Source organism: Herpailurus yagouaroundi, unplaced genomic scaffold, assembly GCF_014898765.1.
Source record: "Herpailurus yagouaroundi ecotype Mexico unplaced genomic scaffold, PumYag 198, whole genome shotgun sequence".
Taxonomy (NCBI): domain Eukaryota; kingdom Metazoa; phylum Chordata; class Mammalia; order Carnivora; family Felidae; genus Herpailurus; species Herpailurus yagouaroundi.
In genome coordinates this window covers 15228536-15256420 of record NW_024412429.1, presented here as the reverse complement: position 1 = coordinate 15256420, position 27885 = coordinate 15228536, and the positions used below count along the sequence as shown (strand labels likewise).

Sequence of the window (27885 nt, the reverse complement as noted above, 5' to 3'; positions counted from 1 at the left end):
GAGAGAGAGAGAGAGAGAGAGAGAGAGAGTGCGAGTTGGGGAAGGGCAGAGAGAGAAGGAGATGCAGAATCTGAAGCAGGCTCTAGGCTGAGAGCTGTCAGCACAGAGCCTGACGCGGGGCTTGAACTCACAAACCATGAGATCATGGAAAGAGCCAAAGTCGGATGCTTAACCGACTGAGCCACCCAGGTGCTCCTTTGGTGGTTGAATAGTCTTGGAGAAGTAAGTGAACCTTTATATTGGTTTCAGATTCTACATGTGTTATAATGAATACTACTATTAACAACAATAACAAAACCTACTGAGTGCTTACTATGTTTCAGACACTGTTCAAAGTATTGTACACATTTTAACTAACTTTATACTCACAAAATCCCAACAGACAATTACTATGGGTGTGGCTTAATAGCTGAGGACACTAAGGCAGCTAAGGGTATGTAGAGCAGTAGGTAACAAAGCCAGAATCTGAAGCCAAGATGGTTGGTTTTAGAGACTATCCTTAATTTTTCTCTTCTAACTTTGCAAATGAATATTAGAACAATGCTTAGCTAATAGGTATGTTGTAAAGATTGAAGACAATAATATGTGTGAATTTTTTGTGTGAATAACAAAACGATACGCAATTTTTTTCTGATAATTTTACTTTGTAGTTTTTAAGAATACAAACTGCTGGAAAGCAACGATAATTTGTCCCTCTAGATGAATGTCTAGAAAACTCCCTGTTTCTTGTCTGATGCCACTCTGGACATTTTAACAGTAATTTTTTTACAAATCAAAATTTGTACCAAACTCTTGGCCCTAATTACATGTATCTATTTTATAAATCTTGTATGTTTGTTGAAAATAAAGCTCAATTAAAACTTAAGTATTCCTGAAGAATGCTTTTTATTAGGCATTAAAATCAACTCAAAGTTTATCAGTGGCTTTTTGCATTTGCTGAAGTTTACAGTCAAAGGAAAAGTTTCATAAGCAGACAATTACTCAGCTGGCATCAGAACTCTAGTCTAGGGCTGAAAGGCACGAAGTCTCCAGAGTTAGGATTGGGAAGTCACTGTACATTTTTAATAAAAGGTAGAAGTAACTAGGCCATGGTCACTTTCAATGGCTCCTACGCACTGGAGTCTGGGGTTCTGTACTGTGGCACTTCCTGATGTTTCTTTGGTCATATGTTTTTACACTTCACTATTATCAATTGGAAGCTATAACTATAGTCGTATGACTTATTGGTTGAATATAAAGCCCCTTTCAGCCCTTAGTTTGATTGGCTGGTCTTCTCAACCCTCCATTTCTAGGAACATAAAACTCTTAGTGTTCTAATCCTAGGGTTCTATTCCCTTGTTTTTCTGTAATGTTCCTGCTCTTCAGTGTACATTTGCGGGGGGAAAAGAAAAGGTTTATACCATACCTCATTAAGACATCCTGCTTATTATCGAATATAGCTAGAGAATGGTCAAGTGTCTCTTGATAATGTCTTACCTGGAAATTTAGTATTTGCTGAAGTCTTTCCTTCATCTGATGACATCGCTGATTCACTACTGAGTCTAACAAGGATAACCGGCCCAAAAGACAACCCAAAGTGTCTTCAATAACATCTCGGTTATCACCATTCTCTGGAAATGCTTGGGAAAACAAGTTCTTGTTCTTATCCATTTCTTCAGACATTTCCTTAATATCTTTGGCAAGAGTCTAGGGTTGATAAAAGAGAAAGCATATTTCAATGTTTACATCCAAGAATTGATATACAAACCAAGTCATTTCCTCACACAAAGTCCACTATATACATCTCCCTTACTATTCAGCAATAATTCTATCAAAGGCAAGATGAATCACTTTCACATCTATAAATATTAGGCAAGTTGCTGCTGGAGAGATTTTTCTCAGAAACTTTATATCATTAGCTAATAATAATATGTCTTTGGTGAAAAATGAGATTTGTAAAGGGCTATTTAGAAACTCATACACTATTTTTTAGCCTGTGTTTCATATGTAGAAAATCTGTGATATACAACAAGTTTTTTACAAAGAGTCCTCCATTATTTTCCTCCTGCTACATACACAAGATAAAGAATAAACATGCAACTCATGAATACCTCTGGGAGCTTTTTACATTAGGCAGTTCTCTTCTGCATTATGCTGCTTGGAAATAAGCCTGATTTGTACTTTACCAGAACTGCTTTATCCAATACCAAAACTTCAAGTGCTTTGTAATATCACATACTCACAGACCCCAGCTGCCAAACGTACCTCTTGGTTGAAGAGGCAAGCTTCGGTTTCTTCTGGTAAAAGTGCTGTGGCAACAAATAAGCGTTCTTCCACATCATCCAACCATGTAGAGGTAGCTGAGACCCCATCATATAACTTCTGTTCCAAGTGAATGTTCTGCCTCTTTGTCCCCCCGCCCTGAAAAAAGAGGGGAACACGGAATGAATCACAGTGTCTGAGGCATCAAAGAAAAATACCAGGATGAGATGCCATGGTGCAGTGGCTCTGCCTTTCGGGGCTAATCACTAGTGTAGGGTCTCTGCCGTTCATGCCCAAAGGTGGGCCAACCTCACGGAGACCAAGATGCATGAACAGACCAACAGTGTAGCCCTACCTGGGACGAAACCTCCTCAAACGCCTGGTTCAATCCATCCAGTAAAGACGTCACTGCAGATCTGTCTTGGGTCTGCCCATCCCCTTTGTACAGTGGCACGCCAGACAGGAGCCGATTTGGCCTGCTGTAGAGCTGTAGGTAAACAGGGGCACTTATTCAAGAGCCCACGTACTATGTTCAGGTTTCGTCATTTAGAATTGCACATTGAAGCAGATGCTGGAAAAACCGTCCTTATAGAAACCTCTTCTAGAGAAATATGACTTCTTCAACATACCATGTCTACTAACACATGGTGACCAAATTAATGGTAACATTTCCACTGATGGACAACAAACACACACACACACACAAACAACAACAACAAAACTAGTGGGAAAAATGCCTGAAATCTATCACAGCCTTCCTCTCAACTGGTCTTCTTGGTTTCAAACTACTCATGATGAAATCATCCCTCCTAGATACCAGACCTAGGCTGATGCCTATTCACTTCATCTCTCCTAAACTCTTACAGGCACACACAGTGTCTCCCTGACAAGGACATGATACCGCTTACTACTCAAACTTTTGAATAATGTTTCCAAACAAACCCCGCTCCCATAATTTATAGAATGTCTCATTCTCACCTTGCCTTTCAGGCTGGTTACTCATTATCCTCTAAACATGCCCAACTCATTTCCTGCTGTAGCTAGAACATCCACCACAAACCCTTTAAAATCTATCACCTTAAATTCCACACCTACTACAATGGCTTTCTACTTTTTTTTTTTTTTTACTTCGGCTTCCTTTTTAATTCCTGCTTATGGAGCCTACCATGGTTGCCTAATTTCTCAGAAATGTATAAACTATTTCCTTGGTTGGGTTACAGGTTCCTAGGAATGGGGGAGGGACTCGGAGTTGGACAGACCTGCATTCAAAACCCAGCTCTGCCTCTTTTCAGCCACAAGACCCTGAGAAATCATCTAATCTCTTCAAGCCTTAGTTTACAGATCCACAAAGTAGAGATAAGGTCAACCTCACCGGAGTATTGCTAGTAATAACACTTAATACACCAAATATACTGGTGTAATATACTGGGGGTAAATGATCATCCCCTTTCTTGTTGGAAACTCTCAAACTGCTTCTTCCTCACCTTTTTCCTCTTCACACCAAAGAGAAGAAAACCACCCAGGAGGCACTTAGGACAAATGACCAGTAATTATAGAAAGAAAGCACTCAAATGCAAAAAATGCTATAAAATAAAGTACATTCAATGCTTTCCCTTTCCAATTCCAAAGGGCAATGAGATATGAACCTGAAAGTAAACTTCTAACTGTCCAGGAATCATGTGGGAATGTTGGTGGCAGCAGGCAGGGCCTTTCCAATAGGCTCACATGGAAGATGTTGGGGTGACCAAGGAATGGACAGAAAAAGTAGGTCTCTGAGGTAAGAGTGGGTAATGGAGGAGACACCCAGGAAGTCTGCAATGTTGGATGAATTACACAGATGCTTTAGGCTGGATGGACAATAGGTAGATTCCAGGGGTTGGGCATTTAATGAATGGAAAATAGTAAGGAAACATGAATATGCCTACAAATGCCTTAGATTTGTCTGACTTAGGATAGTCAGGAAAGACTGTAACTATCCCATATAGTCAAAGGCATGGGGAAATACTCTAACATGAAGGTCAAGTCCAGGAAAGCTACATCAGGAATCAAGAATTCAGGCTGTAAGTGTCAGAAATATTTGATCAAGGATGTGAAGAAGGATTAATTTAAACAGGTAGGAGGTCAATGCAAAAGGTATAAGGCACCACTTGTCAGGGGAGAAGATGATTCTGCGATAACTACCTCCACAAATGGAATGCTTTATGTTCCCCAGGGCTGGTGTTGGTGACTATTCCTGTGGACAGTGAAAAAGAAGGCTCCTGGCCAGAGTAGAGGAGTAAGAAAGGGTGGCATGCCATAAGGGTTCATGAAATGAGGTAGACAGGAATGGCTATGGAACACTAACACATGGTTCCCCACAGATAAGGGGACACACTGTGACCTTCAGGCCGTATCCTGAATATTACCGTTATCTCAGTAATCCTGACAAGCCGTACCTGTTTTATCGTGCCTGCTCTGTCAGCCCCTGCCTTTCCTTCCCCAGATGCCCTATAGTTACTGACGCCCTTTGACTTCTGGGTTCAGTCTCTCCCAGCCCTGAAGCTAGTCCTAGTCAGAGGAGTGTAAACAACAGCTTCCTCAGATCCACAGTAAAGGACCTAGACTTTATTGTGATAATACTGGCATCAAAGAATGGCCCAGATGAGCATTGCTGGCCCAGAACCCAGGAATAAGCTTCTAGCTTCAAAATCCTGGGCCACAGCTGTGGTAAATATTGCAGGCCTGCCTGGGTTCCCACCTTATGTACTAGCTCTCTCCAGGGTGGATTCCTCTGACTCTGAACTATTCTCTGGCTCTGCTTATAGTGAACTAATAGCTATTATCTACCTGGAACCTTCTGCGCTGTATTCAATTCCACTGGATGTGCCTTGCATGGTGAAACCAAGTCCAACATTACACAGTATCTACCCATCTTGGGAACAAGCCTACAGGTGGATCAGTGACCATTCTAGCTGACCACTGGCTTCTCCTTCCTCTTGGATCCACTGAGGTACCAATATGCTTCTCATTAAGATCTCCTGACACTATTAAATAGTGGGAACAGCAATGGAAAATAAGATAACTTGACCATTTACTTCCAGAAAATAACCAATTGTGTTGAGTTTCTCTTGTCCTAGATGTATGTATCCTTGATTTGCAACCCTAATTCTCAAGGTAGTGAAAAAAAAGGGGGGCACTAAAAATTTAATGGTTTATTCTAATGAGTCATCAGCTATTAATCATCTCTCAGAAAAACACTATCTAGAAATCAAATAAATTTCCACATATAAATACATAATTATTTAGGGAAATGTGAAATATGCTTGTTAAGAAAAATATGAGTAACTTACATCTCATTTTAGAGCTGATAATGCATAGATTACTGCACAGTTATATTCTATTTGCATAAGCTATCCATCTTTTGTATTGGTTAACATATAAAAACAAAACGTTGGGATACCACTTGCTCTTGTTCCTGTTCCAGAACATTCTGTAGTAGTTTCTGCTTGGTACTAAATTCTTGATGTAGGCTTTCCCATTTCATTCTCATCTGGTCTTCAGAGGCTGATTTCTCCCCTTCCATCCCCAACTCCTGGGATAACACATCAGGTTTTTCGCTATTAGAAGAATAAATAATCTAAGTTTACAATGTGTGCAAAAAAGGCATTAAGCTCTAGGAAACTTATTGTATATACTAAATCTGGCCTCTAAAATTGGAACTAGATTATTGTAGTCATTAGCTTACCCTTTAAAAATATCAGTTAAATAGAAAACTTGAGACAAATAAATATATTCTCATATTAACTGAACTATGAGCACAATAATAACCCAACAATTCATTGAAAACAGCTCAGTATTAAAGATAAAAAATAACTATAACTTTTAGAATGTGAAAGGGTACATACAATTAGACTACTGTCCTTTAACAAACAGCCTGCAAAGCAATCTAAAAACTCTAAAAATGTTGCTTAGTCTATTGAGAGTTTTTATCCTGTGTCCAAAGAAAATGCTCCAGACAAGGTTTCAGGACATGGAATAGAAGTACAGAGGGTGGAAGAAAGGCACTGAAGTATCATCTTTAATGACAGGCAGCAGGTGGCATCAGAGAAGGACGTCGGCTTTGGGGGTGAGACAGATCTGGGTGGGAATCTCTGCTCCAGCACATTAGATTTGTGATTTTGAGTAATCTGCTTCACTCCCCGGAGCCTCAGTTATCTCCTCTTTACAATGAAGACAGTATCTATCTTGCAAAAATATGAGAATTACACTTAGAGAAGACAGGCATAATGCCTATGACCCTACCTCAAACATAATAGCCACTCAACAAATGGGACCTAATGATTACAGTCTGGGGGACCCAAGTTCCAGTAGATCCTCATTTGTCAGGAGTTTTAAAGACCTAGCTAGAACCATGTCATCTGAAAGACATGCTAGATAGTAATTAATATTTTGGCAGAACTTTTGCTTAAGTAAAAAAAAAAAATAATAATAACAAGTTCATTGGCAGAATAATATTATATACTACCCCAAAGTCTACTCTTCTCAGAATAAGTAATGAATACAATAGTTTCTTTCATTAAGTCTGCTGAAGTAAGCCTTTAAAAGTTATCTTGGGGCACCTGGGTGGCTCAGTCAGTTAAGCGTCTGACTTCGGCCCAGGTCATGATCTTGCGGTTTGTGGGTTCGAGCCCCATGTTGGGCTCTGTGCTAACAGCTCGGAGCCTGGAGCCTGCTTCGGATTCTGTGTCTCCCCCTCCTCTGTCCCTCTCATGCTCATGCTCATGCTCTGTCTCTCTCTCTCTCTCTCTCTCTCAATAATAAATAAATGTTAAAAAAAATTTTAAGTTATCTATAAGGCTATAATGAGGATGTTCTACTTCTAGAATACAATAGAGAATCTCCCCCACCTGTGCACTCAGAGACACACAGGAAGGTTAAGTTCAACAACACTAATAATAGCAAAAAAAAAAAGAAAGTAGCAGGAAGGTAAATGCCATCAATAAAAAAATGGGTGAACAAACTATTTTCACAAGATAAAATACTATTAAGCAGTTAAAATGAAAGAACTAGATCTATATGTATCAGCATGGATTGATTTTAAAAAGTAATATTAAGTGAAAACGTGCTAAAATCAAGTTGGTATATCTAATTTTGTTTATCATATTAGTCTCTGGACTTCTCTGTGTGTTTTTTAAAAATGCTTTTTAAACAAAAAGCAAGTTTTAAGTTTCTTACGAAATTGAATTTCTTTATTGTGATGTCTTTTGTAATGGCCTGTAATGCATCATTTTTAATTCATTTATATTTGCATAATAATTTAGTACAAAACCAGGGGATAGTAAATTTTTATATTGTTTTACTTAATCATCGACACATATAAAGTGCCACCAGCAAATCTGTCTTTGATTAGAACAAAGCCTTTCATTTCCCCTGAAAAATATTCTTTCCCTTTGATATTTATATTAATATCCAATTGAGTTTCCTTATCTTAGAAGGCCCCTCCATCAATGCTTCTGTATATCACGTCGTACTTATTCTTTACATATTAAATTTGTACCCATGAAGCAAGCCATGCCCCTCCCATTGGGGTTTTCTTACATAAACTAATTCATATATGATAGTCTTAGAAATCAGCTAATAAGTTAAAGTCTGAATACAAGTTTTATTTTCCCTAGCAATGTTATTTTGCTCTTTTAAAAAATACATATATATTTTTTTGGTTTCTGGGTATTGCTTAATTTACATTTGTTTGTTTGTTTATTTGTTTGCCTTATTTACCCAGAGGCTTGAAGCGCATGGCTGAACTGTAATCAAACAGATTGACTTTTCGAAAGATTTTGTATAAAACTTTAAAAATTTATAATCAGTCTGTAAAGTGCATCTTGTGTATAAAGGCAGTATTGCCCTGCAAATTTCTCTTTAAAATATTTTTGTATTTGAGACAGGAATTTATAGTTGTTTGTCTTTCACTTGGGCCCTTTCCAAAGCTAAAGGCCAAGGAAAGAAAAATATCATGGCAAGAAAGTTACAGAAGATTCCTACTTCTGCTTTTTGTGACTATTCATATGATGAGGAGGCTATGTGTGAATGGGTTCTTTGTAAAAATATGATTTGGCAAAAATATTCAGAAAATTATGAAAGATGAATAAATGTTTTAGAAGAATTGAAACAGACTAGAAAATGAAAAGTGAAGGCAAGTCTTGACTTAAAGTCAGCATGGAAGGAACAGCATCTCTCCTTTTGGATTTATACAGTCACATGTATTTATGGCCTTATCAGCATTTTTAAGCATGATAAACAATCAAGATTTTTAAAACTCCTTTATTATTTTAACACAATTTTTACAGTTTCAAGGGTATTTTAATGGAATTTCTGACTATCGATGTCATAATAGTTTCCATTTGTACCCTTTTAAATTGATATATATTAGTTTTATCAATATTTTTACTTTTTGTTTCATTTTTCTTTTCTCGAATGACATACTAATTCGTATATATTTTGTCATAATGTCTATTGCAATTGCCTTGTAGTTTGGTTTCTATCATTTTGCACATGTAAATATCCACATATATACATATAGTCAACACTGATGTTATATGTCAATAACATTACATGAGCGTTGACTAAACTGCAAAAAAAAAAAAAAAAAAAAAGGAAAAATTTCCAATTCTATCCTCTCCAAAGTCAGTTGGGTTTTTTGTTTGTTTGTTTGTTTGTTTTGAGAGAGAGAAAGCTTGAGAGTGGGGGAGGGGCAGAGCCAGAGGGGGAGAGAGAGAATCCCAAAGGGGCTCCATACTATCGGCGCAAAGTGCAATGAGGGACTCGAACTCACAAATTGTGAGATCATGACCTGAACCCAAGTTGGATGCTTATAACCAACTGAGCCACCCAGGCGCCCCTCCAAAGTTCGTTTTGATAATCTACATTCTATAGTCTATTTTTTGCCCACACATGTACTATACCTACAATTTTATAACATATTTTAACTTAGAATCACATACACATTTTCTGGTATTGTTATATAATTTTTTGTTAAGATTACATATGCATAAAATTTTTCCTAGGCTTTTTTATACTGGTAGGTATTTCCATCTTTTCTATTATTTGGTATTATAAATAATATTTCAAAAGTCATCTCCATAATATGTATTTCCCTCCTTTAGGTTATTTCCTCCAAATAAATGTTCAGAAACAATAACACTGGAGTCAGTGGAGTTAAAGCTAGTTGCCACATTATGGTTGTCAGAGGATACTACTAAATTATAACCTTTATAATACATGAACACAGAGGTTTCACTGAAACTTACTTTTAATGTTTTGGATTTTAAACTTTCCATACATATTCTCTCAGTTGTATCTACTGCTTTCATAACCCTTCTAAAATGGAGGTGGTCGATTATCACTCTAATCCTAGAGATGAGCAAACTGAAGTTCAGAGTTGAGTTACTTTTCCACAGTAACATCTGTAGAGCTGGTGTAAAACCCAGACGGGACTCAAAACGCAGGGAGGTTTCAACTCTGCTGTGGTTCCTTTTCCTTCCTGCCTTTTAAACCAGAATCTTCAAGTTGAAAATTCTCCAACTTCCTTAATTTTTCTTTTAACACTTCTCTGTGTACGAGACTTTCAGTCTCACATTCCAAACCAGTTCTCAAAACTCAATGACTTTCCATGTAGAAGTTATAGACACACATCATCAAGAAAAATCAAGACATGTAGAAGGCACATGCATGTATTTTTCAGAGTGATGCTGGGATAGACAAGTTCTTTTACAGAAAACACTTTTGCAGTTGGTTATAATCGTTGAGTTGGAAACACACTGGACCTGATTTTAGAATGCATTTCTTATTTGATTCTAAAAAATTAACTTAGGGTGCCTGGGTAGCTCAGTTGGTTAGGCGTCTGACTGTTGATTTTGGCTCAGATCACGATTTTGCATTTGTCAGATAAAGCCTCAGGCTCAGTGCCGACCCTGCTTAGGATTCTCTATCTCCCTCTCTCCTTCTGCCCCTCCCCTGCTCATGCTCTCTCAAATCAACAAACTTTAAATAAATAAATAAATAAATAAATAAATAAATAAATAAATAATAAAAAATAAAATCATAAGCATCTTCTTTGGATAGACATGCTCAGCATCCTGGAAAGAGGGCAAACAAGTCAGCCATCTGCCGTCATAATTACTAGCTACACTCATGCTGCACAGCAAAGGTTCTAAATGCAAGTAAATTTAATATCATAAAGTGAAAACAAAATGCCTGAATTTTCGCAGATGCTTAAAATAAAGTTTTGAGTGAGACGTTTACATTTCTTCCAATCAGGGCAAGTTGGGAGAAAGTGTTTTGAAACATACCCAATACCAGCAGAGGTCTCTGCAGCTGAGTGTTGGGTGAGAATCTCCTCTCCACGACTGGCTACTGACCGCAGGAGGCTCTTCTGCTCTGCTAATTCCTGTTCCAACTCCTGCTCAAGGAAAAGGAGAAATGAAAATATTAGGTACTTTGTGATTATTCCCTATAATCATGGTTCTATGTCTCGAAAATTCCCAGACAACTCCTGTAGTTAAGTTTACAAGTTTGGACGTTGCATAAAAGGTGTGGTTTAGGTAAATGCACAAACATGCCTCCAAAATACTCTATACCTTTCTTTGACTTTGATAAAAGATATCCGAAAAATCCTGTGGGGGGCGGGGGAAAAAAAAAAAGAAAAAAGGAAAAAAAATTCTGCTGGACAATGGCGCCCTCAAGTGGTGCACAATACTGCCTATTCTGACTGAGACAAATCCTTGAAATCCCCACTTCCTTGATAAATTGAACAATCAATGGATTTGTTTTGCTTTTTTACTACTTAGAAAAAATGTCTTTTCTGTTTGAGAAAATAAAAGATTTTGCTATGCCCCATAGATAGCAATGAGAAGGTATCAATGAGAAATCATTCTTACTCAACAAAGCTTGTTTGTTTCACTATCCAATAATTTGCAATCCTATTTTGTGATGGTATCTACATAAAAGTGAAAAATAAATTGCAGTTTTAACAGAGTTTTAAAAAACATGGAACTCAGGCTTTGGCCAATTCTCAAAGGCCTTCCTAAGATAGGCTCAAATTAGGGCAAAGGTGAAAATAGGGTAGGTAACCTTCATAAGGCAGATTATCATTGAGTCACGCGATTTGTAAACCTGAGCACAAGCTTTTCTTAAAGAAAAGGACCAACCACTCTAGTGCTCATAAGAAAGTACGCTGAAACAGTTAGCCAGGCCTCGTTTCTGTCCAAAGAGAAGATAAAGGGGGGCTTTGTGTTTAGTCCAGAAGTAACTTGTCCATCTAAAACATTTCTCTCAAGGTGTCTGCTTGGCAGAGAGGTCAGAAATGCTTTACTTTTTGTTGCTGGAGACTGCTCTGTCGCTGGTGGGCCCATGCAGTCCGTGCTTGGGCCAGCCATTCCTGGACACCGGGGCTCTGACTGGCGGTGAGGTCGGCATGGCTCTCCTCCTTCTCTTGGGCTGTTCCCTGCTTTTAATGAGGCAGAATTCAAGAGTCATACTCCCCACAGAAAAACCTTAACCAAATGGAGTAAATGCTACTTTAGTGTGGTCTGTATAATGATACCCAAGTAGATCCATTCGGACATGAAACCACAATGGAAAAAAAAAAAAAAAAAGGTAACACAAAACCCATTGGATTTATGGTATTTGCAGAAAGGAGAACAATAAATAGATGATTATACTCAAATATTTGAGGGGGAAACTGTCTACTTAGAGGCTAGGCTTTTTAGCTGACTGATGTGGTCGCCAGATATTCCAGGATGTTTTCCATGAGAATATAACTCTAGATCTCACTTCCTCTACTATCACCACCCAGACCAGACCCCACTGTCATCTGGTGCCACTGGTGGCTTGGATAATGTTTGGCTAAAGGAGAAAGACAGGAGTAATTACTCATTACCTAGGCAAGAGTTCATCTTTCCTGCTTGATTATTCTGATGGAATTTGAAAGGCCCTCTAATAGTGCATTACCAGGATGGCATCAGTTCAGAACGAGAGCCTTTCTCCTCACATGTATGTATATGTCAAAGGATAAATTACACTATCTTCATATAACTCATTCACTAACTACTTATTACATAAGCATGTGCTGTGTGTCAGCCACTGTTCTAGGCATATTCTACCAAGAAGCCAGACAAGGGCCCTGCTGGGGAGACAGACAATAAACACACAAGATAAGTTAAGAGCTGCAAAGAACATGAAACTAGAAAGTCTGGGTGGCTCTGTCGGTTAAGCGTCCAACTCTTGGTTTCAGCTCAGGTCATGATCTCATAGTTCATGAGTTTGAGCCCCGCATCGGGCTCTGCACTGACAGCACAGAGTCTTCTTGGGATTCTCTCTCTCTCTCTCTCTCTCTCTCTCTCTCTCTCCCCCCACTCTCTGCCCTTCCCCCACTCGCACTGTCTCTGTCTCTCTCCAAATAAATAAATAAACATACAAAAAAGGGTGGCGGTGGGGTGGGGGGGGGGGCGGCGGAGAAAGAATGTGAAGGGGAAGGTTTCCTAGGCTGGTCAGGGAAAACATCTGGAGAAGAGACAACTGCACTGAGCCCTGAATGATGAGAAACCGCCTGCCTGGCAAAGACCTAGGTGAGGTGGAGGGCCCTCCAGGCAGAGGGAACAGCGGGAGCAAAGACCATGAGGGGAAAGAAATCTGGCATCTCAAAGACAGCAAGCCAGTGAAGGGGCCAGTGTGGCTGGAGTGTGAGGGCAGAGAAAGACAGTTTATAGGTGGCTTCTACAGAGGCGCAGTCCTGCCCTCCGGCTCCAGACCTTGGGGTCTTCACTATCAAATCTGACCAAAGAATGGCACCTGGCCGCTCCAGTCATCCAGCGTGACTTCTCACAAAGACCCTTCTCTTCCTCTTATTTTCAGAATTCTACACTAAATCTTCAGGGAAATACATGGAGTTGTTTACCGTTCTGTCTTCTTCATTAGAATTTTACGATTAAATTGCAAAGTGTTTGAGATAATGTGGAGATCATGAACTTTGCAATGTTGGTATCGCTTCTTGAAGTACAGTGAATGCACAGAAACTGTGAACCCCACAGGTAATATTATACATAATCTTCTCCCAGATTCTGAGCCACCTTAGCTCACAGCTAACTTCCTTTCCTTTAAGATGATCCGTCTTCCCAGCAAGAGACTATGGCTCATACAGAACAGTGGGGACGCCATTGGTCTAAAGTATGCAATTTGCATTTCACAGGACCTTCAGAATGGGAGACCAGTGACACCCAGTTTAGTATATACCCCACTCCCCCAGGAATGCCTCGTACAGATAAACAGCGATTTTCCTGAAGGTGGGAGGTATGGGGTGCATGGACACTCTTCAGCACTGAAGCCCGTAAATTTCTGCATGAAACAGATTCTCTCCCATCTGAGAATGCACCATATACCCAACATAAACTCTGCAAGATCCTGGCTCTTCTGGTAAGGATGAAATAGCAGGTCAAGAGGGACCTGCAGAGAATGACCCCAAGGAAGTCAGTGTACCAGGCTGAAAGCTGTCCCCAGTGAGACCTGTCCCAGCTGACAAAACAGTGGTCATGGCCACGATCTGCTGTCTCTTGTGGGACCCACTCACTTCCCCTCTGCTTTGCTCTTTAGCAAAGGTTTGTTTTCAAAGTCCAGCCTGGAAACTCATGTGGTGAGTTCTTTAGGGGCACCACCTCACCCTTCTACGCAGGTTACTCTTGTCCAACTGAGAGATTTTTTTTTCTTTTTTCCAATTCCTCACACCAAATTTCTGCTTGGAAAAATGACAACTGAAATGTTAGAGCTTAAGAACAGCTTAACTACTTTTACATGCACAGACACATATTCAGAATCTAAGATTTAAAATCTAAGAGGAGTCGTATTTCACTAATTGAATCCACAGCTTTAGAGAAACAAAAATTAAGAAGCATCAAAAGCAGATGTTAGGATGTATTTTCTATGTGGTTTGGTTCCGTTTTTCAGCTAGTAAATTTTTCTTTGACTGATTCAGTCATTTTGAAACATAAGACTTGGACCACAGGAAACAAAAAATGATTAAGAATACAGTTCCAATTTCATTCCCTTTCCCCTTGGGATGAGAAGGCACTGACAGAAGGAATAGAATAATGGTAATTATGTGCTAAAAGGTTTGATAACCCGTCATCTCTCCTACTTAGGAAATAGGAAGTAAGGCAGCCTGTCACCAGAGTTCCCCTAGGGTGGGGCTACATAAGCTGTTTAATTTGGAAATACTAGAAAAGTAATCACTTTTGCCAGGAACATTCTTTAGAAGATTAGTGAGGATTGGAAATGCTAAACATTAAATAAAACATTTCTTTATAAAGCATTTCATTATTTATATTGGGTAAACTTTCTGCTCCTTCAAAAGCTGATAATGTTGAAAATAACTTAAACATTTTATGAGGAAAGATACCATGTAATTTTGGAGACAGCATTACATGCCCTTACGTCTATGTCCCTTCACAAAGAGAAGGAACCTATTTGGGGTAGGTGGGGAACTAAAGGGACTGGTTATTCTTTGATACATACAGAAGTCCAATTAGTTAAAAATATGGTCATGACAGATATGACTATTTTGTAGGCAAGTGGCACTGAGAAATGGTGTGCTTATGGGCACACAACTCCAGCCATCTTGAATCACGCAAACCCCGAGTGGAGGGTACAACCTCACCGACATCTACATTCAATGGAAGATTTTTTTTCCCCAATCAACATTCGTTAATTTCAGATCAACTCTGAATTTTGAAGGCAAATGATCCTTCTCATGGTAATAATAATGTAAACAGGGCTCCTGTTATTCCTACAGTTGGAAAAATAATCTCTTCAAATGGCTCTAATTGTAAAAAAAGGAAAATCAGTATTTTCTATGCTGGAAACTCATTAGACTAAAGATGAGGGAATTCATAGATACTTAAAAACAAACAATAATCAGTTTCAATTCAGTGAAACGCTACCACATTTTCCAGTATTTATACTTTTTATAGCAGTATCCTCAGCAAATCCTTCCACTCGTGGGCAAAGACAGGATCTTACTCAGTATGAAGAATCCCCGTGGCCATGGGAAGGATCTGCTGGGTGTGAGTACCCAGGCTTTCAGGGAGCTCAGCCCTGCCCTGTGCCATCTCAAACTTAACTTTTCAGCATGTCAGGAGTTCCTTTCCTCCCAAAAGATGTGGTTGTTGTTTATTATTATAGTCACTGCTATTTGAGCACTTACTGTGAACCTTACTTGCATTAAAATCCTCAGAATTTTAAAAGCTGAATGTGATAAAAAAATTTTTAATGTTTATTTATTGTTGAGAGAGAGAGAGGGAGACAGAGAGTGAACAGGGGAGGGCAGAGAGGGAGGGAGACACAGAATCCGAAGAAGGCTCCAAGTGTGAGCTGTCAGCACAGAACCCGACGTGGGGCTCAAACTCACAAACCATGAGATCATGACCTGAGCTGAAGTCAGGTGCTTAATCGACTGAGCCACCCAGGAGCCCCTGAATACACTATTAAGATCCCTATTTTACAGATGAGAAACTGATTTGTAAGAAAACTGATCTGTCAGAAAGGTTGAGGCCAAGTTCAAGGATCTTGCCCTAGGTCACCTGGTTGACTGCTGGTGGTATACCAGGATGGGAAGACTGAAAGAATAGCCCCAAAGTGATGGTCTAAGAACTTAGTCTGACTTCTGTTTGGCACTAAGTTTTAAAATTAAGTGGAGATATTTTAGATATAAATCCAAATGTCCCTTGTCTGGAAGGTCTAGCAATGCTGCTTATAAACTCTTATATGACAATAGTTGGAACTCAGTAACTGCTGCTTGTCTGACATGAGACCAGCTTGCCAAGCCCCTGACTGGGCCTGCTTTGCTCATTTATATTCCCTTCCCAGGCCCTGAGGCCCTGGAATTTGTGCCCTTATCCTCCCACCCCCACCCCGCCAACCCCCTTTTAATCCTGACCTGTGCCACCTGTGTATCAGGTTGTCCCTTCCCTTCCTCCCTGCCTCTAGGGGTAGGGCACAATCACAGCCTTCTAAATAATAACTATTACCAGATGTGAAACCTTGAAGTCTCTCCCTCTGATTTGGTTCCTTTAGAAGTCAAGTTCATTTATACACCACCATTGGGGGGGGGGGGGAAGCATTATGTATTAGATTAGTAATACTTTTTAATAAAACCAAGTATATTACTATAAACTTTTACAGTTAGAAAAGCATTCTCATTCTGTTCAATTTTAATATTTTTAGTTTTTAATTAATTTTTTTAAAATTTGCATATTCCCTACTCCCTAATTTGAATATTTTTAATGCTTTACTTTTTGCTTTAATCTATAAAGTCAGATTGCACCTTTTGGTTTTATTTATTTATTTATTTTTGAGAGAGAGAGAGAGAGAGAGAGAGAGAGAGCATGCTAGAAGGGTGAAAGGGGCAGAGGGGGAGAAAGGGGGAGGGGGAAGAGACAGAGAGAGAGAGAGAGAGAGAGAGAGAGAGAGAGAATCTTAAGCAAGCTCTAGGCTCAGCACAGAGCCAGACCATGGGCTCAATGCAGGGCTCAATCCCACGACCCTTGGATCATGACCTGAGCCCAAACCAAGAGTCCAATGCTCAACTGACTGAGCCATCCAGGGGCCCCGCATGTACATTTTTAACTATGTAAATTTAAGGTGAAAAGCTGTATTTCATCTTTGTTTGCATTTATTTAACCAATGTTTAACCAAATATATTTTCATTAGTTCATTGGCCATTTGTATTTCTCCTCATTTGAATGGTCCCTTCCTACTTTTGCCCATATTTCTATTCTGTGGCCTCTTCTTACTGATTTACAAAAGATTTGTAGAAATTAAGGGAATTAATTCTTTGTCATGTGATTTATACAGTTTCTTCTCTATTTGTCTATGTCTTTTCATTTAGTTCCATTTTTCTGGTCATACAGAACTGTTTCATTTTTCATTTTGGTCCTACAGAAACTAAAATTCCGGGTTTGGGGCATACCAGCAAAGATCCTTCCCATCCTAAGATTTTTTTTTTTTTTTTAAATACCCATATATCCAGAACTTTTCAGGTTTAAATACTTGGTACCTCTGTGATGCTTTTTTCTTTTCTTCCTGTAAAGAATGGGATAAAACATCGATTTTATCATATTTCAAGTGGTTCACCTATTGCTTTATTATTTTATCCACTGATCTGAAATGTTACCTTTACCATTAATCAATTTTCCTTAAATACTGGGGTCTCTTTCTGGAATATTTATTCTGTAATATTTTTTGTTCATCTATTTATGGGGCCGATGTCAAACTATTCTAATTATTGTAATACCGTACTTTGATATATGGTAAGATTAAATTAGCTGCTCCTAACTCTTCAGTTTTGGAATATTACGGTTAGTTTCACATTTATTGTATTCCAGGTAAACCTGGAATCATTTTCTCACATTTTGTATCCTTGTGTTACAATCCAAAAGCATAGTATTTTAGTTAAGAATAACTTAAACTTAGGGATTCTGAGTCGCTCAGTTGGTTAAGCATGTGACTCTGGATTTTGGCTCAGGTCATGATCTCACAGATTGGGTTCCATGCTGGCACAGCAGCGCCTGCTTGGGATTCTTTCTCTACCTCTGTCTCTGCCCCTCCCGTTCTCAAATGTGCACGTATTTTCTCTCAAAAATAAAATAAATAACCATTAAAAAGAAAAAAAAAGAATTTTTAGGTATGAGTGGTAAAGAGTAGATATTGGGGGGAAAATTATTCAACCACTTAAAGGTTGAAAAGAAGAAAAAAAGAATAGAAAGAGGAGAACAAAAACCAAAACCAAAAAGTAAGCTAATAGAAGTCTACACATATCAGTAATCACAGTAAATTTAAATGAACTAACCCTGTCCTTTAAAAGTCAGAGATTTTCTGATTAGATAAATGTTTAAAACCAACAAAATACAGCCAAATGTTTTCTTACGAAGCAAATCTAAAACCTAAGGACGCTGAAAGGTGAGAGCAAAGGAAAGTTAAAGGATATACTAGGCAAATATTATCCCCCCAAAGCTCCAGTGATATAAAATGAAAAATCACTATTAGGGAACAATAAGGTCACTACATGAGAGTAAAAATGTTTAATTCACCTGAAATATATGACAATGTTAGAGGTATGAGCCCTAAATTAAAAAGTCTGAGTATTTCTGAAAAGTAGAATGTAGGACAATGAAAGAAACATGGAAAAAATGTTATTAAATATCTTAATCTTGACCTATGTTTAAATACTTTTTAAAAAAGTGTAGTTGTGGGGCACCTGGATGGCTCAGTCAGTTAAACGTCCGACTTCAGTTCAGGTCATGATTTTGCAGTTCATGAGTTCGAGCCCCACGTCGGGCTCTGTGCTGACAGCTCAGAGCCCGGAGCCTGCTTCAGATTCTGTGTCTCCCTCTCTCTCTGCCCCTCCCCTGCTCACACACAGTCTCTCTCTCTCTCAAAAATAAACAAACATTTAAAAACAAATTTTTTTAAATAGCATAGCTGCTAAATTTGGGTATTTGTTTTCATTTTCTTTTGTTTTCCTATCCTGCCATCTTCAGGTCTACAGATTCAAACAGTCCTTACAAAACCTATTGGAAAACCTATGCCAAAGTTTGTGGAAAGTGGAAGTGTACCTAAGTATGCATCATTCCCCAGCTCTCCCTTGATGGACCCCAGGCTGGGAAAGGCCGGCAGTAGTGAGCCAGGACCGGGAGGTGCTGTGGCCCTGTCCTACTGTGGGTGGCTGGAGCCCTCACCTGCATGAGGAGCTGTTTGTCATGTAGGGCTCTCTGCAGCTCCAGGAGGCTGCCCTTGAGGGTTCTCAGCTTCACGGCCAGCTGCTCTGCCTCCTCCTTGGTGTGGGCCTTGCCCTCCAGCAGCAGGTTGTCATTGTGGACCGACAGCTCCGATAGGGCCACCACCTTCTGCTCGATTTCCACTAGCATGTTCTGGAACGACAGAAATATGGATGAAATTCACGCATCCCGCCAGCCGCTGCAAACGTCGTTTCTCAAAGATAAACATCACACTTCCTGTCACCAAAAGAAGAGGACTTCATGGTTTTTTCCTACTTTTCTGACCGACCTGAAGAGTAGTTACAGATTTTTAAAGATTCCTTGAGCTTCCTAATATTTCTCTCCTTTAAGATTAGATACTATACAGGGGAAAACATACTGGAAAAGTACCAGGAAAGCATGGATAAGGAGAAAAGACCATTCCTTAGTGTTATCCCATTATTATAACTGTTATTATTTTAGTGTGAGACTGTGACGCTTATGACTATTAGCAGTAAAGACATCATATGATCAACACTTTCTTGTCAGTTTAAAGATGATTCTCTCTCTTAAGACATTGCTTCTTTGTGTTTTTTTTTTTCTGTTTCCTTTTCAGATTGGCTTTTATTTCTTGGTTTTCAATGTTTTTTGTACATAATGTATTTTTAAGCTTACATTTCTAAAAGTTTTCGTAAGAATTTTACTTTCACTTTCTGTGACAACTCTCGAGGGCTTGCCTTTTCTTCTCAAATAGAAGCTAAATCCCAAGAAGGAGCAAAATAGTCTCCCTTCCTCCAAGGTAAGATTTAAAACAAAAACTATCACCCATTTTGCCCTCTCCCACAGCCACCGTCAATCCCCCGTTTGTTCTCTGTATTTAAAAGTTTCCTACGGTTTGCCTCCCTCCGTCTTTGGAAAATGGGTGATGGGCATCGAGGAGGGCACTTGTTGGGATGAGCGCTGGGTGTTGTATGTAAGTGATGAACCATGGGAATCTATCCCAAAGACCAAGAGCATACTCTACACATCGTATGTTAGCCAATTTGACAATAAATTACATTAAAAAAAACCCCGAAGAATAAAATTTGAATGGAAATAAAATAAAACTAAAACAAGAACAAAATAAAAAACATCAAAGCTAAACCAGTAACAGCCATTTTATTTTCTACACAAATCATTCTGTTCTTATATTCGTTAACTCTCTAATTTATATGCAAGTAAATAATTTATTAATGAGGAAAGATATTTTATTTCCTTATGCAAAATCAGAAAAACTGCCACCACCTTTTAAGAATATAGGCTTGAACCAAATAACTAGAACTAAGTGGAAGTGTGAAATGTTTAATGAAATGGGGTTTAAAGGATGATCTCCTAAAGATTATTTTTGAGAAACTAATATAATTCTATGAAGGACAGACTTTTCCATTAGGCCGAGTTACCACAATGCTGAGGGCTCATGATACTTTCAGAGGCCCAATAAAAATCTTAATTTTAATTTCTTTCAAAATCAGAAGAGAAAAATGAATAAAATAATGAATATGTAACAATGAATCCACCCTGGCTCATATTAGTCTTTGTACCAAGGCAGTTATAAAAATAAAATATTTAGCACTTTTATAGAGGCAGAGCCCACAGAAGCAAAGCGCCAAGGGTCCCAAAAGTCATAATGTGACCCTAGTAATAGCCACAGTTATAATTACACAACTGGCTTAAACACCAGATTTTAACTGAGTGAGGAACTGTTGGGTACTTGTATGGTTCCATTTACATCTGGTTTCTAAAAATGTCATCAAAATACCATTTGAATACTTCATAAGTATCCTGAAATATATTAACTGAATTGTGGACTTTACACACAGCTATAAAAATAGAGGCATCCAAAAGGGAGAGGTGGGAGTAATGGTAAAACATAATTTTGGAATGCTAGTTAGTACATGTGCTAATTTTAAGCACTAGAAGGGAGTGCTAAAAATGGATGTTTCTTTTCAGCAAGGAAACCTTAGAAAAGATGATCTAAAGAATAGAAAACATTTACATGTGGTCCTCTATTCTCTGTCATCAAGGCAGAGAATAACAATGCTTTGAATACACATAGATAAGTTGCCTGAAAAATATAAAAATCCAAGTTCTAATGATCAATATCACAGTAAATCCCAAATCACTAAAGGAATGATCAAAATAGCGTGCTACACATTAAGAAAAAAAGATAGTGTTCACTAACACTGTTTGCATATTTTCTGATTGCAATTAGGAGAAATATCAAGTCACGCATACTGTTGTCCAAGTAATATATCAGAATTAGAACCAAAATTTCAGTAGAGCACCTAGGAACACCCCTTGCTGTGTTGATCCACAGTCTGATTGGCTGATACCAATTCTTTTCATTGGGTTTGTATTCTTTACTGGCCACTAAATACAGATACCATAAGTGTTTTGGGTATTTATGGTCCTTAAAAAAATGTCCTTTAGGAAGCTGAAGTTAAACTTTTTTTAATGTTTTACTTATTTTTGAGACAGAGAGACGTGATGGGACAGAGAGAGGAGACACAGAATCTGAAGGAGGCTCCAGGCTCTGAGCTGTCAGCACAGAGCCTAATGCGGGGCTGGAACTCACGAACCACCAGATCATGACCTGAGCCAGTCAGCTTAACCCACTGAGCCACCTGGGTGCCCCAAAGCTGAAAATTTTCTAAAGAGTAGATACTACTGGCAAAATTTTTCAAAAGACTAAGTCCAATTTTGGATTTCATTTAAGCTTTTATAAGGTATTGTTTTTCTACTCTAAACATACAAAGGTATGGATTGTGAAAAAAATCATACATCCATACCAAGTCTTTTTCCTATTACGTTTTCTGTGCTTCAACAAAGTACTTGGTGATGTTGGAGTATCTCCTCCAGACCATTTTTGTACCTGGCAATCCACCAGCTGGGCTTCCATGTCCATAGGCTCCTGGGCTGTACCCAGTGCGGTGTCCAGAGTGGCCTTGGTGCTCAGGAGCCAGTGGTCCAGCTCGTCGGCTTCACAGCGGTACCTCTGCAGGGCCTGCTCCTGTCTCTGTTCCTCAAGCTGATCATTTAACTTCTCCTAATGAATTAAGTAGAATGTGACACAGATCACCGAGAGGTACAGTCGTTAGGGTTCAACACAATAGAACCAGGTTCTTAGCCCCAGTTGCTCGTCAGAATCCCGTGTGAAACTTAAAAACACAAAACAAACATGCTTAGGCCGCATCTCAGAGCAATAAATGAGAATTTCTGGAAGTGAGTCTCAGGATTAGTATTTTGATAAAGCTCTTCCGACGACTCTCATGTGTGCCTAAAGGTTCAGGTAAGATTAAGGTTAGGTGTCTTATGTAATATACCTACAGGGCTGGGCAAATAACGCGAATAATGGAAACAGACCAAGCATTAGAACAAAACAATGGCATAAGGCGGTAAACGGCAATAGATATGTTACCACAGTGTCTGGGGAACTGCAAGGAGTGGCGGGGACAGTGGCAAGCATGGTCAGGGCACCAGCACACAGCTTAAAGCAAGTCACCCCCTACAGGAAGGGGGGGGGGTGTTTCAGGGCACAAGTTTCTTGAGTGAAGACAGAAATTCAAATTTTTTGGTTACATCTCTGAGTTTTCTCACTGATGGCAAATAATTCATATTTAAGAAAAAAAAATCCAAGCCAATCACTTCATTTTAAAACTCCACACAGATTTCCCAGAGTGATGAGGGAGAATATTAATGAGTTAAAAAAGGAATTCTTAAGGTAAGTACTCTAACTAAACACCTTATTTTAAAAATTAGTTCCTTAATGACTTACTACTGTTGTTATTTTTTTTTTGTAAGAGTTTTTGGTCTGTTCCACATTTTTTTTTTAACATTTATTTATTTTTGAGAGACACAGAGAGACAGAGCATGAGTAGGGGAGGGGCAGAGAGAGAGGGAGACACAGAATCTGGAACCATGCTCCAGGCTTCGAGCTGTCAGCACTGAGCCCGACATGGGGCTCGAACTCACGAATCGCGAGATCATGACCTGAGTCAAAGTCGAATGCTTAACCGACCAAGCCACCCAGGCGCCCCCTGTTGTTATTTTTTAAATTAAAATTTTTATTGAATAGTTGAAAACGGAGATTAAATAAGGCTGACACATTGATTTTAAATGTCTCCCAAACAAAAAATATACAAATATATGATTTGATGAATCTTATAATAGGTAAAACTGGAAAGAGCCTATACACTCCAACAACAGGTCCATGTTCTACTGAATTACGGCATAACCAGCAGATAAAAAACATAATGTTAAGTCCATTTAACAAGAAATATATTGAGAACTGATTATGTGCCAGAGAAGCTATTTGACCCTGAAGATACAAGGAGAGAGACACTCTAAATGTCCTTAAAGAGGTCTCTTGTCTAATCTAATTTATAGGAGCCACAACATGAACATCGTGTATGTTTAGGACCAGGAATTACAAGGGAACAAAGAAAAAGCAAAATAACTTATTTTTTAACCCATGTTATTGTTACCAAAATTTATCTATTAAATAATGTTGAAGTAACACGAGAACCAGAATTGCAAAACTATTTTCATGAACTAACGCGCTCGAATTGGCTAAGAATGACTAAGGATTTATTCTTCAGGGTATTAGTAATACTACTCATGAAATGCTTTTTATTCAAACATAGCAAACCCTTATGCAAACCTTTTACAATTATTCTTCACAAGGCTCATGTCTACCAAGTTTTCCTTTACGCATTCTCAATTTTTCATGCTGAAATGAGTCAGAAAGTGGTGAAAAGACACATTCATGGCTGTCCACTCAGTGCTCTATTCATGAGACCCTCCTTGAGACACACACAATACCAGCTTCTTCTGAGTGGGAAACTATAAAAATGTAGATCACGTAAAAAACCCGCATGCTTGGCAACACAACTTGAAGAGTTAATTTGGACGCGAGCGGCACCTTCAGGGTTGTTACCTCCAAAAGCTGTCGCTTCCCTGACGCCATCATCTTGATGGTGGACATCCGCTCGGCTAAGACGGTGAGTGTGGACTGCAAGGCCAGCTGTTCCGCGGGGTCGGACTCGGGAGACTGGGACACCAGCTCCTCCGCCAGAGATGACTGGAGCTCACTGATCTCCTCTTGAAGCATGAGAATCTCATCCATCAGTGCCTGTGGAGAAGACTGTGGAATCACACTCCTGTATGTACTTTTTTGGACTGAGGCATCGTGTCATTAGCTGAGTCTCACGTCGGTTGAGATTAATGAAGATACTTCACATGGAAGTCCTTTAACCAGCAAACAGGTTCCGAAATGAAAGGACTGGAATGAATGCCAGGCAGTTTCCGGTTTCAAAACCATTGTGTCACTAACGTAAATGAATTTGAACGAGTTCGTCAATCCTTCTGGCTTTCACTGGGCTCATCTGCAGTCCGGGAGGGGAGCTTGCTCAGTGTGAGTCTGAGTCTATGACTCTATATTGAAAGCAGAATTCATTACTTTCTTCCTCAACATGATTTTTCCCACTCCAAATTTCCCCCAAGTCTGAGCAACAACACTGCGCTTTAACCCAAAACTCACATTACACAAGACCAGGGCGATCGGTCACCTGTTTCTATGTTTTCACCCTCTCCTCACTTTCGCCTGCTCTTCCCGGCTCTAAAACCTGAAGTTTCTCAGCTAACTTCCAGGTCCCTCTTTTCTCTCCTCGCAGTCTCTCCCAAGGCTGGGGGGTGGGGGGGTGAAGGGGTGTCCATTCCTGAGGCTTCAAATGTTTTCTAACCCTGAAGGCTCCCAGGGTCATGTTCCTAACCCAAATATCTGTCTTAAATTTTAGGGTTTATACTCGACACACACATTTCACGGGTATCAACAGCATATTGCGTGTAAAGCCTGCTTCCTCCTCTGTCTTCCTCACCTCACTGAAAGCTAACACCCTCTCACTGTTCAAGTTCAAGACCTAGGAGTCATGCCTCACACCTCCTCTCCATCCCTCACCATATCCAATCCCACACCAAGCCCTGCACTATGGATCCAATGTGTCTCCTCTGCCCCAGCCCAAGTCAGAGCCAACTCTCTCACCTGAATGGCTCTAATGGTCTCCTGGTTGGCCTACCTGCTTACAAGCTTACCTGGTCTCTCCAGTCCACTCTGCACAAAGCAACTGGGGTGAGCTTTTAAAAAGCTCTCACTTGCCTGCTTTTAAATACCTAGTGGCTTATTGCCCGTAAGATAAGGGCCAAACTCCTTATCTTACCTGTATGTCTCACCACTTTCTGCCATTGTACCACACCCCCTTCTCCCTCGTGACATTCCTGCCTTTTGCCCTCAGTCCAGGACCTCCAGCTCTTGCTGGCAAATACCATGCTAATTTCTTTATTCATATCCATCACAATTATATACATGGTTTTTATTTCTCATTTTTTTGGTATGTTATGACTCGTTCTTTAACTGGAATCTTGACAGGAGAAATTCTTATGTAGGATTTGAATGGCATGTTAGAAAAAACAGGTCCTACCACAGGAGGGAGCACCGAGATGTCAAGTAAAGGAACACAGGCTTATATTTACCGATATTTCATAGTTTCCAACGTACCTGCACTTACATAGTTCACAGCTCTGCCACAGGACCGTAGGCTTCAGTGCAAGCCCGGTGCCTCCTGACCGTGGGCTCTCAATAAATATTTTAAAACGAAATAACAAAAACCCCTTCTCTTCTCCTAATACTAAGTGCCATCATATACAGTTGATTTTTTAAAATAAACAACTATATTGAAGTCATTCTATATGTCTAGAAAAGTGCACAGACCCTAAGTGTAGAGCTCTATAAATATTCACAAACTGCACATACCCACTCCTGCCACTCAGATCGAGAAACAGAACATTCCCAGGACTCTACAATCTCTTCTGATCTCCTCCCTGTTACTACCTCCCTCCTTGCCAAAGATCACCACAGTGTTACCTGTAAACATCATAGGTTACTTTGGCCTCTTTTTGAGCTCTATAAAAATGGAATCATACCCGAAGTACTTTCCTGTCTGGCTTCTTTCCCTCCCTGTCATGGTTGTGAAAGGTACGCATGTTGACGATGATCATTTTCATCATTGCGTAGCACTCCACTGTCACCTGGTTTTGGATCCTTTCCGGTGAAGCCTTTCTAGTGGGTTCATGGTAGTACCTCACTGTAATTTTAATTTGCATTTTCCTGGTGACTAATGAAATTGAGCACTTTTTTTTAATGTTTTTTTTAATGTTTATTTATTTTTGAGAGAGAAACAGAGCGTGAGCAGGGTAGGGGGTCGAGACAGAGGGAGACACAGAATCTGAAGCAGGCTCCAGGCTCTGGGCTGTCAGCACAGAGCCTGACATGGTGCTCGAACTCGTGAGTGCGAGATCATGACCTGAGCTGAAGTCAAACGCCCAAACAACTGAGCCACCCAGGTGCCCCAAGATTCAGCACTTTTCCTGTTTTTTAGCCATTTGGATATCCTCTTTTGTGATTGCCTGCTAAAAATCTTTTGCCCACTGGAGTCTTTCCTTTTCTTACTGATGTGTAAAGTTGTTTATATATTTTGGATAGGAGTGCCTGCGTTCCTTTTGGTTCTGTGTATTGCAAATATCTGCTCCCACTTTGTGACATGGCTGTCCCTTAATGGGAATGACTTCCTTACTGGTGCCTTTTGATAAAATGAAATTCTTAAATTTATTACAGTCTAATAATATCAGTATTTTCCTTCACTGGAAAACTCAGGGTTAGGTTTTGGTGTCCTATTTAAGAGATCTTTGCCTATCCCAAAGTCATGAATATATTTTCCCAAGTTACCTTCTAGAAAAATGGTATTCAAGGTGTGGCCTATAAAATAGTATCAGTCTATGCAAAATGTTTACCGATTCATGACAAGATAGAGATATTGTAGGTGTCGAGAAACTTGTAAAGCAACTGGACATTGACATGTCCTAGCAGCATTTTATTTTCTAAAATATTGGTCTGTGATGGGTCAGAAATTTTAAAAATTAAATAAGGTTATTTAGTACAGATAGTTTGAGAAACTCTGTTGCAAAACTTTTTTTTTTTTTAACCTTCACATTTAGATCTACAATACCCTTAAACTTAATTTTTGTGTTCAGCCATAGATAGGGGTCAAAATTCTTTTTGTTTCTTATTAATATCAATTGATCCTGCCTAATTTACTGAAAATAGTATTTTTAATCCATTGTTTTGCAGTATAATATTGGACATAAACCAAGCGTCTGTATGTGTCTGTGTGCCTACGACTTCTAATTCTGTTCCACTGACCCAGCTGGCTGTCTGTGGCAACACCACACTATCATAATTTCTACCGCTCCATAAGTCTCACTCTCTGGGAGGATACATTCTTCAACCTTACTCATTTTCCTCAAGATTGTCTTGGCTATTTTTGACTCTTATACATTTGTAATATATTTTAGAATTAGCTTATCAATCTCCACCAAAGACCTTACTGGAATATTTTAATGAGATTGTAATGAATTTAAAGACTGACTTTGTGGGGCGCCTGGGTGGCTCAGTCGGTTAAGCGTCCGACTTCAGCCAGGTCACGATCTCGCGGTCCGTGAGTTCGAGCCCCGCGTCAGGCTCTGGGCTGATGGCTCGGAGCCTGGAGCCTGTTTCCGATTCTGTGTCTCCCTCTCTCTCTGCCCCTCCCCCGTTCATGCTCTGTCTCTCTCTGTCCCAAAAATAAATAAAAAACGTTGAAAAAAATTAAAAAAAAAAGACTGACTTTGTTATATATTCAAAACGCTTTTTCTGCAGCCAATTACTTTCCACTACTTCATAATCATATTTTGATTACTGCCAAATATACAAAATTCATATTATTTGGTCTCT

The 27885-nt window shown here is 39.4% G+C and overlaps 1 protein-coding gene across 17 annotated transcripts in view; it reads right to left on the bottom strand.

Annotated features, from left to right (window-relative positions):
- The window catches only part of SYNE1 (spectrin repeat containing nuclear envelope protein 1), a 480816-nt gene that overhangs the window by 125237 nt on the left and 327694 nt on the right, over positions 1–27885 (bottom strand). For 14 of the 17 annotated variants that reach the window (XR_005782621.1, XM_040448857.1, XM_040448858.1 and 11 more), the window contains 9 exons: positions 23998–24192; positions 21934–22107; positions 19005–19196; positions 11591–11725; positions 10569–10678; positions 5681–5837; positions 2597–2728; positions 2245–2400; positions 1477–1686 (listed from right to left, as the gene is read on the bottom strand). Coding sequence is in view for 16 of the 17 variants with exons in the window: in XM_040448857.1 (XP_040304791.1) it covers positions 1477–1686; positions 2245–2400; positions 2597–2728; positions 5681–5837; positions 10569–10678; positions 11591–11725; positions 19005–19196; positions 21934–22107; positions 23998–24192 (1461 nt within the window). In the remaining variant the exon portion in view is untranslated. The remainder of the gene's footprint in view (positions 1–1476; positions 1687–2244; positions 2401–2596; positions 2729–5680; positions 5838–10568; positions 10679–11590; positions 11726–19004; positions 19197–21933; positions 22108–23997; positions 24193–27885) is intronic. The other 3 variants (XM_040448846.1, XM_040448851.1, XM_040448852.1) reach the window with 1 other exon arrangement.